The sequence below is a fragment of the Mustela putorius genome, unplaced genomic scaffold, assembly GCF_011764305.1.
Source record: "Mustela putorius furo isolate JIRA1106 unplaced genomic scaffold, ASM1176430v1.1 tig00001118_pilon_pilon_pilon, whole genome shotgun sequence".
NCBI lineage: Eukaryota > Metazoa > Chordata > Mammalia > Carnivora > Mustelidae > Mustela > Mustela putorius.
In genome coordinates, this window is record NW_025421577.1 from 3,465,246 (window position 1) to 3,476,652 (window position 11,407).

The 11,407-nt window shown below is 41.7% G+C and overlaps 1 protein-coding gene and 1 pseudogene across 1 annotated transcript in view; one reads left to right on the forward strand and one right to left on the reverse strand.

Moving 5' to 3' along the window:
- The window catches only part of LOC123386995 (zinc finger protein 33B-like), a 28,756-nt gene extending 17,684 nt beyond the window's left edge, over window positions 1-11,072 (reverse strand). Inside the window, 2 exon segments of the mRNA XM_045087364.1 lie at window positions 9,423-9,468; window positions 10,918-11,072. Coding sequence (XP_044943299.1) covers window positions 9,423-9,468; window positions 10,918-11,057 — 186 coding nt within the window. The 5' untranslated portion in view covers window positions 11,058-11,072.
- LOC101670120 lies at window positions 1,870-2,590 on the forward strand (annotated as a pseudogene).
- Window positions 11,073-11,407: the final 335 nt, after the last annotated feature.

Below are 11,407 nucleotides of genomic sequence, written 5' to 3' on the forward strand. Positions count from 1 at the left end.
ACTTTTTGGAACTTATAATACACACTAAGTTCCTGGCATAAAACTGATGATAGACTATTCATAAAACCAACAGACTAAAACAAAAGATTCTGAACTACAATAGCAAAACCAAGGCACTTATTTGGAAGTGATGTGGAAATGTAGTATCATTCTGACATTCTTTTCTAGTTTGGATGAAAGGGAAGAAATGGACAATCAAAAGATCCTGATGATAAAACATTACTCAACGAAGATGTGTTAACAGAGAAATATAGACTATTGTAACAGTAATGTCTTCATAATAAAAACTAGAATCCAACAATTTATCAAATTAGGAAAAAAAAAAAAAAGAAAAGTAAATTTGACCAGCAGTGCAACGAGAAACTGAGTGTATGACAAAAATTAAAATGACACAGAACACACAAAACATTAATGATGTTACACTAGGATATACTGTAAACAAGATTGTAAAACAAAAAACCTAAACTATAAGATGGTATATGAATGTCCTAAATTTCTTACCAATGGGTGACATAACTGATTTGAAAACAAAACCAATTATTTGCAACAACAAAAAAATTTGAAAACAAAATAAAGGGCAAATATCAAATATACTGCAAAAAATATATATGCAAAATAGGGGCACCTGGGTGACTCAATCACTTAAGCATCTGCCTTGGGCTCAGATCATGATCTCAGGGTCCTGGGATCCAGCCCCATGTTGGGTTCCCTGCTCAGTGGGGTCTGCTTCTTCCTCTCCCTTTGCCCTTCCCCCGCTCCTCTTTCTCTCTCAAATGAATAAAAAAAAGTCTTTAAAAAATATATAAGCAAAATTAAAGTGGCTTAATTCACAGCAGATAAGGTAACACTGAGGGCTAAAAGAATGAAATGAGCAATGATTCTTCAAGAAGAGAAAGAAATCATTTATCTTTTTTGGCACCAAATATCGGAAAAGCCAATCACTTAAAGAAAATACAACTATAGGTGTTTGAGCATTGCATCTGTAATTTAAACTCTTCCCATGCGGGTGCCTGGCTGGCTCAATTGATGGAACACGTGACTCTCAATCTCAAGGTTGTGAGTTCAAGCCCCAAGTTGGGAAAGAGCTTCCTTAACAAAAGAGAGACAGGAAGAAAGAAATCTTCCCATGAAGGCAACTCCAGGCACAGATGGCCTCACATATGAATGAAAAACCTAAGAAGTAGCAACAAAATAAAACATCCTGTAGAGAAAGCAAGAGGAAATACTCCAAATTCATGTTATAAATTCAACATATTCCTGATATTAAATACTAAATCGTAACAAGAACATATCCTCCCCTCTCTCTACACCAAAACACTTACTGGTCTGTCTTTCTCATGAGGGACACAAATATAAAAATCCAAAACAAAGTATTATCAAACTAAAGCCAGGAATATATAGAAAGAATACCATGGCCCAGCTCAGTTTCAAGAATATCTAGTTTGTTTTACATTTAAAAATTAATGTAATTTACCAACTAAGAAAATAGAGGAGATAAATCATATGATAATTTCAATAGATGTTCAAAACCATTGAATAAAATTTAATAGACACTCAAGAAAACAAGAAAAACTTTAGATAAGAAGGAAGAGAAGGGGACATCCTTGGTGTGGTAAGAAATGAGAAATAAGGGGCGCCTGGGTGGCGCAGCTGGTTAGGCGTCCGATTCCTGGTTTCGGCTAAGGTCATGATCTCGGGGTTGTGGAATCAGGTCCACATTGGGGTCTGTGCTCAGTGGTTCTGCTTGAGATTCTTCCCCTCCTTCCATCCTCTCACTCATGTTCTTTCTGTCTCTCAGATAAATAAAATAAATCTTTAAAAGAAAGAATAAAAGTGAACACCAGGGACATTGTGCAAGTGGCCGGCACCATGAAGATCTGGACTTCACACCACGTCTTTGACCATCCATTGGAAACTATTACAGCTGCAACGCAGGAAGACCCAAATGTGGTTGGAGGTGATGTACTGGACAGACATACAGATCACTCTGGAAAGCTGTACAGCCAAAGACTTCTCAGCACAGAGTAGGGGCTGCCTTCCATTGTGAAATCTCATATTGCAGCAAAAACTAAAACATTTGTGCAAGAACACTCTGTACTTGATCCTGCAGAGAAAACGATGGAACTTAAATCTACTAATATTTCACTTACAAATACGGTTTCTGCAGTTTATACACAAACCACACCCTCAGGACCCAGAAAAAAATATTTTGACTCAAGAAGCTGTGATCACTGTGGAAGGAGTCAGTCTTAGCAGTTACCTTGAAGGACTGACGGCAAGCATGGTATCTTCAAATGCCAATAAAGGCCAAGAAACAATGGAATGGGTAATACATCAATTAAATGCTGAGATTGAAGACTTGGCAGCTTCAGCAAGAGGGAGCATGAAGACACCAAATGCAGTGGCAGGGTTTGTAAGAGAAATGAGGATGAAAGCTGTTACACGATACACCCACTCCCCACATCTCTGCAAGCTGGCAATATACTTGTTATTTAAAAATCAGAAATATATTTTAGGTAGGATATTTTTTAATAAGCTGAAGAAAAGCTATATGATTTTTGATCAAAACAAAGAGGTGGCAGATTTCTAAATAAAAGGGATCATCTGAAAGTAGTATTGTTTGAAATGTCCATCTAATTCCTGAGGATTCTAGTAGTTATGTGAAAATTTAGCAATTTCTGGGGCGCCTGGGTGGCTCAGTGGGTTAAAGCCTCTGCCTTCAGCTCAGATCATGACCTCAGAGTCCTGGGATTGAGCCCTGCATCAGGCTCTCTGCTCAGCGGGGAGCCTGCTTCCTCCTCCCTCTCTCTGCCTGCCCCTCTGCCTACCTGTGATCTCTGTCTGTCAAATAAATAAATAAAATCTTTAAAAAAAAATTAGCAATTTCTGAAAAGTACCTAGAAAATCATATTGGCATATTACATCTCCTTTAATGCAGAACTGTAAAGCTTTTCATGCATTAGTACTCTTCCCAGCTTTGGACTAACCCCAGAACAAAGCTGAGCCACCTAAATACATATAATTATCTTGCTACAGTAAACCTAAAGAGCTTGCATTAGGGAAAGCTTTAAAAAAGAGAGAGAGAAATTATAGGGGCACCTAGGTGGCTCAGTTGGTTAGGCATCAGTCTTTGGCTCAGATCATGATCTCAGGGTCCTTGGTTCAAGCCCCACATCAGGTTCCCCACTGAGCAGGGAGTCTGCTTCTCCCTCTGCCTTTGCCTCTTCCCCCTGCTTGTGTGAACACTTGTTCGCACTCTCTGTAAAATCTCTAAAAAAAAGGAAAAATTTTACAGTTTTAAAAGATGTTGATTTGTATAAAATAACTTGCTCTTTTATAAACCACCATTAAAAACCATAGTGTTTTGGGGCACCTGGGTGGCTCAGTTGGTTGAGCAACTGCCTCCAGCTCAGGTCATGATCCCAGACTTCCAGGATCGAGTCCCGCATCCGGCTCCCAGCTCCTCGGGGAGTCTGCTTCTCCCTCTGACCTTCACCTCTCTCATGCTCCCTCTCACTCATTCTCTCTCAAATAAATAAATAAAATCTTTAAAAAAAAAACCAAACACCATAGTGTTTTGTTTGGTACTTAAATGACATTTCTGGAGTGAAAATTATTACTAAAGTAATACATAACTCCAACAACAACAAAGGATTTTATTGTATTAAAGAGTACTGTACTAATTTGCTACAGTTTTGTAACTTAGGAAAGGTATTACCTTCCCTGGATTTGTCCTTTATGACTTAGTATGTTATAAAGTGGGCTTAAGATGTTATCTGAAAAATAAAGTCAACCTGGAACTTTGCAGCACTCCAAAGACAGAAGAGCTGTTCACATCGTTTAGCATTTCACATTTGAATAACTTGTAAACACCAGGTGTCAAAACTATGGTTCTCTAATTGCTAAAGCATAACATGCCAGGTTATTTGGATATAATTACTTTTTGAAGTAATTGTGACTACAAAACATCTTTTTTATGCGATCGGGAGGGAAACAAACCGTAAGAGACTCTTAATCTCACAAAACAAACTGAGGGTTGCCGGGGAGGGGGGGCGGTTAGGGAAAGGGTGTTTGGGTTACGGACACTGGGGAAGGTATGTGCTATGGTGAGTGCTGTGAAGTGTGTAAACCTGGTGATTCACAGACCTGTACCCCTGGGGCTAATAATACATTTTATGTTAATAAAAAATTAAAAAATTAAAAAAAAACTTTTTTACATGAAGAACTCCACGTTATTTGAAATTATTCAATCATTGTCTTTCTGAAGCATACATCCCAGGCACTTAATGTTTTTAATAATATGGTGCAACTGCAGGGGGGTGAGGCATGGGGGGGTAGTGATAACGAGAGAAAAAGTACTGATCTAAACTAAGCCCTACATGAATTGCTTTGGAGCTTTTATTTACAGGAAATCCTTAAGGAGCAGCTGCAATATGAAAAACAATCTAGTAAACATATTTTGTTTCAAATTTTGTAGCAATTATTAACCAGTAAATACCTTTGATATTTGCAACTGTTACATAGAGTACTATAGTTAGAAGGTAATTAGCTCTTGTCCTGGATTATGTAATGCTTGATGTGATAAACTCATCAAATTTCCTATAAAAGAAACCAGTTGATATGTTTATAACCACAGAAACAGTATACCAAACTATTTAAAAGTTCATGTTCTCCTGCTTAAAATATTGTTTAGCTTAAGACTTCTTAGGATATTGGCAAAATCAAATTAAATCCAGAGTTTTTTGTGTTTTAAGATTTACTTATTTTATTATTTTTAAAGATTTTATTTATTTGACAAAGAGAGATCACAAGTAGGCAGAGAGGCAGGCAGAGAGAGAGAGGAGGAAGCAGGCTCCCTGCTGAGCAGAGAGCCTGATGTAGGGCTCCATCCCAGGACCCTGAGATCATGACCAGAGCTGAAGGTAGAGGCTTTAACCCACTGAGCCACCCAGGCGCCCCTTGATTTACTTATTTATTTTAGAGAAAGCGAGCACACAAGAAGGAGGGGCAGAGGGAGAGGGAGAAAAAATCTCAAGCAGACTCTGCGCTAAGCACAGAGCCCAATGTGAGGCTCAATCTCACCACCTCAACACCATGACCTGAGCAGAAAACAAGAGTCAGACGCCTAACAGGATGCACCGCTTAAGCACCCTCCAGTAAGGTTTTTGATTACTTTTTGCAACTGAAGATGGTTTTTACAACTGCAATAATATTCTGGCAAACAAAACACTGCTAAACATTGGTATTTGATAAAAAGCTGCCTTCTATAATTTCTATAAATTATACTTGTTCTGAGAAAGATGTAATGCCCTAATGATAAAAAGATTTCTCAACAGGGTGCCTGCATGGTTCAGCGGGTTAAGCCTCTGCCTTGGGCTCGAGGTCCATATTGGGCTCTCTGCTCAGCAGGGAGCCTACTTCCCCCCCCACTCTCTCTGCCTGCCTCTCTGCCTACTTGTGATCTCTGTCAAAAAAATAAATAAATTCTTTAAAAAAATTTTCTAAAAAAACAAAAGTAAATACCAAGTCCATTAAAACAGGCATAAATGTGAAAGCAAAAAAAAAAAAATTTTTTTTAAATAACAGAGGAGATTATCTATCTGGCCTTACAGTAGGAAAATTAATTTTAAACAGAACACAAATGACAGCAACATTAATAAATTTAATAAACTAATCCAAGGATCTGGAAAGTCTTCCTTGTAAAGAGCCAGACAGCAAATACTTTAGGTATAGAGGGCCAGATGGTCTTCATCATTTCACTACTTAATGTTACCACTGAAGCCACTGATTACACACAAATGAATGACCAGCGTAGTAACAGGTAGGGATTGTGAGAGGAGCACAAGGGAGGCTTTAGAAGTGCTGCCAGTGTTTGCTCTGACCTATGTATTAGTTATGCAGGCATTAGATTTGTGGTAATTCACTGGGCTCTACACTTAAGATCTGTGGATTTTTTAATACATTTGTTGTATGTATAAAAATAAGATTAAAGGGGCGCCTGGGTGGCTCAGTGGGTTGAGCCTCTGCCTTCACCTCGGGTCATGGTCTCAAGGTCAAATAAATAAAAAAATCTTAAGGGCACCTGGGTGGCTCAGTGGGTTAAGCCGCTGCCTTCGGCTCAGGTCATGATCTCGGGATCCTGGGATCTGAGTCCCGCATCAGGCTCTCTGCTCAGCAGGGAGCCTGCTTCCTCCTCTCTCTCTCTCTCTGCCTGCCTCTCTGCCTACTTGTGATTTCTCTCTGTCAAATAAATAAATAAAATCTTTAAAAAAAAAAATCTTAAAAAAAAAAAAAGATTACCACCTAAAATATGTAAGAATTCTTACAAAACTCCATAGCCTGAAAGAACTTAAAAAGCCAGATTTATGAAAGTCAATAAAACTCAACAACCAGAGAGTTCCGGAGGACGGAAATACAAATGGCGGCCTCCTGGTCTCCGGCCCGGAGGAGCCGAGAGCCCAGGGCCCCACTCCTCAGTGTCCCCTCAGAGAACAGCGCCCAGTTACTCCCATCTGCCTGACCTCCGGCCGCGCTCTGAGCTCACCGAGCCTGCGACCGGTTCAAGGTGTTCTGGGCTGTGTTCACGCTTCAAAGATGCAATCAAATTTCTACAATGGAGAAGGAAGGAATCTGTGTTTTCGTAAGTGTTTTAAGGTGGAACTGGAGGAAACTGAACTGCCTTGGCAAGGTGTGGACTGGATGACTGTTGTGGTATCCTCCAATAAGAGACACCCCTAGGAGTTTTCATTACTGAGTTTGTTCTGGAAGGCATGAATCTGCTATGCATATTTGACCCTGCCAAGATTAGTAAACTGGTCAGTCCAGTAAGTTGCCTGCTGGCTATTTTGGCCTGCCTGTTGCTCACTATTGGATACCATATCCTTTGCAGCCATGGGTATCGGTGACAGCTTCAGCCACAGCAGCTGTGCTGTCATTCAAAAGTGGGATGCCACCCTCTGATCCAGGTATAACTCCACTGTCTGTGACATCCTCTACTTCCTCCATCCCGGTCACCTTCTTGTACCTGAGGACTCAACAGCATTGTCAACATCACCAGTGTGTCCTAGCCCAACTCTCACCCCACTCTTCACTATGTGCACCATCTTTTCCCTGGGAAGCCTTCAACCAATGGAGAAACCAAGCATGGAGGGAAGCTGAAGTGGAAACCTCCACTTCAATCTCTGCAAGACGTAACGTGGATCCCAAACACCATGCCCAAGAGACACTGACTTGGGAGGTGATGACTGGTCTGTACTATGAAAAGGCTCTTGGCAGTAGAGCCCAGCATACATATCAAGACAACTCGGTACTGGCTTTTTCCCTGCTATCTTACTGAATTGAGTATAGCACTGGACATGTGACTAATTTCCGATTTACTTTGTAAATGAACATTTTGTTTAAAAAAAAAAAAAAGCTGAATACACAGAATGGGCGATTATATCTTTAAAAAAAAAAAAAAAAAACTCAACAACCAGAAAAATGGAAATTAAAGTTTTCACCCCTTAGTGTAAAAATACTTTTTATATCTGGAGAGGAGAGAGGAAAAGTAGTCTTCTAATGAATAAGTTTACCTAGAAAAATTAGAAATGCTCATATCCTGTAACTCAAAAATACTAATCATTAGGGACCCCTGGGTGGCTCAGTGGGTTAAGCCGCTGCCTTCGGCTCAGGTCATGATTCCAGGGTCCTGGGATCGAGTCCCACATCGGGTTCTCTGCTCAGCAGGGGGCCTGCTTCCCTTCCTCTCTCTCTGCCTGCCTCTCTGCCTACTTGTGATTTCTCTCTGTCAAATAAATAAATAAAATCTTTAAAAAAAAAAATACTAATCATTGGACTACAGAGCAGTAATTCTTAAATCTGATGTGTATGAGCATCTTATGCACACCTTGTTAAAAATATGGATTGCTGGGGCACCTGGGTGGCTCAGTGGGTTAAAGCCTCTGCCTTCAGCTCAGGTCATGATCCCTGGGTCCTGGGATGGGGCCCAGCCATCGGGCTCTCTGCTCAGCGGGGAGCCTGCTTCCTCCTCTCTCTGCCTGCATTTCTGCCTACTTGTGATCTCTGTCAAATAAATAAATAAAATCTTTAAAATAAAAAATCTAGATTGCTGGGCCTCGCCCCAAAATTTTTCTTCCAGAAGGTATGGGAGCATACATAAAAATCTGCATTTCTGACGAGTTTCAAGGTGATACTGCCATTTCTGGCCAAAGAACCTAACTTTGAGAAGCACTGCTCAAGAGTCTGGAGATACATTTGCATCTATGTAAAGAGAACAAGTATATTCACAGCAGCATTTATATTAATGTAAAGTGGAAATTACCTAAATGCCTATCAATAAAATAAAGTATCTAGAATATAGTGTACCATACAGTGTGAAAAATAGAGCATTAAAAGGGATAAACTACATATGAATAGATCCCAAATTAATGGTCAATTGAGGGGGAAAATGTCCATTGCATATACATGAAGATAATTTATACATTTCTAGAAGTATTCAAAACAATGAACAGTACTATTCAACTCTCTACGTATCTTTTCAATGTTTGCGTATTGATATGATGATAAATCTAGTATACAAAGGATAAAAAATTGGAACCGAACCATACAGCTCAATGAGGAAGACTCCACGAAAGAGCCATCAGAAGACTGATACAAGAAGACTTGCCCCAGGAGCTGCAGTAGAGTAATGCAGCAGTTCTTCGAGGAAAGCAATTACAATTAAATCTTTGGCCACCTTTACCTGGATAGATCCCAATAGCAGAGGGGAAAGACCAGGACAGAATTCTATGGGAAGAATTTGACTGGGAAGCTCAGACATACTTACCAGAGAATTTAGCTCTGAACCACTGGCTGTGCAACTTAAATACACAAGCTGGCTAAAGTCCTCACGGAGAGTTTTTCTAACAGGCATGCAGGCCACTCATTCCTCTGAACATTCCAGCTCTTACAGCAGGACCAAATAAGACTATTATAAATGCACTACTTTAACTATCTCTCCTGGACCTTATTACTCTCAGTGAGGAATGGCTTTAGGCACTCTCTTTCAGGGCTGTCACTGGAAGGTGATCCACTATGTGTCCCTATGTTAAGACCAAAAATTATACCTTTCAAGAACTTTTTGTGTTTAAAAAAAAAAAAAAAAAAAATGCCTGTCTGTATCCAAATACAGTGTCTTCCTTTTTCCATGGTTATCAGAAACAGCAGAGATGTATTTGTGGATCACCTTAGAAACTCTAAGATATATAATGATCAGTATGCATCTATAAGCCAACCTGGCCTTGCTCCTGATGTTACTTTATATTTTTCTGTAAAGTTAGATTTTTATCAATTACTAATTTTCCCCATCTTAACATGTGGAATCCTACAAATCTCACAAAGTCCACTGTAAAAAAAAAAAGGTGGGGAATGAACAAATAACTTACCTGGGACTTGTTCATTTTCCGCTGTCTTGGATAAATGCAGACAACTCTGAAGATGTGCTGGGTTACAAGAGGGAAGGGGCCATGGAAGATCTGGCGTGCCTAGCAGCTCCAGAATCCTCCTGCCCTAAAAACTACACACATCCAACAGACAGGAAGAACGTCAGTACCTCCGACCTTCCGATGCTGAAACACCCCTTATATAACATGACTCTGATATCATCATGTAATAGCTCCTGGACATAACGTTTTTCATTGGGTAAATGTAAATATTTGCTCCCTGAGGATTTAACAGTTTAAACCTCCCCTGTTGCTCACACAGAACAATTTTTAAATAAACTAGTTCAGGGGCGCCTGGGTGGCTCAGTGGGTTAAGCCGCTGCCTTCGGCTCAGGTCATGATCTCAGGATCCTGGGATAGAGTCCCGCATCGGGCTCTCTGCTCAGCAGGGAGCCTGCTTCCCTCCCTCTCTCTCTCTGCCTGCCTCTCCATCTACTTGTGATTTCTCCCTGTCAAATAAATAAATAAAATCTTTAAATAAATAAATAAATAAATAAACTAGTTCAGACCAAACAATACACCCAGTGAAATAACATTAACTCTTCACCGAAACTGTTCAAAAAATACTCCGACTAACCCGTTTATCAATTTCCCTACTGTTACTAAACCCTTGGTTAGTGATTCCGCAGAAAGTTGCAAAAAGCAGTGCTTTAAGGAAAGGTCTAGGTTTCAATTTCTGTTTGTTTGTTGCCATTTTTCAAAAGGAACTGTAAATGTAATTTGCTTTTCCTTGCGTGTAAAAGCAGACAGTTCTCTCTCACGAGTCAGGAGACACGACTTTCAGTCTTCGCCACTAACAAGGTGATTCTGAACAAGTCGCTAACTTTCAAGAGGGGAATTATTTTTTTTTTTAATTTTTTTTTTTTTTTTTTTTTTTTTTGGGCAGTTAAATAAGACAAAAGCAGAGAATTCTTGAAGACGCTTCGTGAACGCCAGGGCAAGTCAGGACTGATTAACAGCGCACATCGGGATGCAGTGATGGGCACGGCTAGTGGGCAGCTCAGCCTCCAGGAAGAATAAAGGGAGAGCCGAGGGAACGGGTCTCCCCGAGGCCGGGCGGTAACCGCACAGCCCGGGTGGGCGCGCCCCGCTTCCCCGATCCCCCGATCACCGCACGTAAGCACCCACCGCGCACGCGAAGACGTCCTCCCCGCAGCGCCGTCCCCCACCCAAGGGTTCCGCACACCCACTGTGCACGCGCACAAGCCCTCTTCCTCTGGCCTCCAAAAAGGGGCTCCACGAACAGCCCCGCACGCTCCGCGCAGGGGCCGATCACGGGGGTCTCCGACCCCTAGTCTTGATGCAGACGTCCCCGTCCTGCCGCGGGCGGGCCGCAGGTTTCCTCCACACTACTGGGCACAGACCCCCTACGCCAGAGCCGCGACCCCGGGCAGCGCGACGCCACACCTCGGCCTTTGTCCAGCTGTCCCGGGCTCACCTGTCGCTTCCTCGTTGGGAGGGACTGGCCCCGGAAAAGCGCGGATGTTCAGCGGCGCAGGAATCGCCTCCCACGTGAGACCTGAATAGAACGGGGAAAGGAGCGGTGGAAGAACAGAGGCAGAGGGCGGAACTAGGCATGCGCAGAAACAGGCATGGTCAGAACCTGGCAGTCCGGGCAATCAGTGCTACCAATTGAACTACCTTTCCCCACTACCCCTGGTGCGAGATTGGCTGAGAGTGCAATCTTCTATCGAGCACGAGAAAGTTTGGGGCTCTTGAGATAGCTCTCCAAGCAGTAAGAGCCCGTCAGGGACTCCCCACGGCTTACATATTATAGCTGAGTTCTCTGCAAGTGTGCAATTTAGAGTTGTCAGGGAACAGGAACCTGCATGTTCACTTTCCAATGCTAGGAAGTAGATTCCACCAATGCCCTAAAAGAATGCTTACAGGCGCCTAGGTGGCTCAGTGGGTTAAAGCCTCTCTGCCTT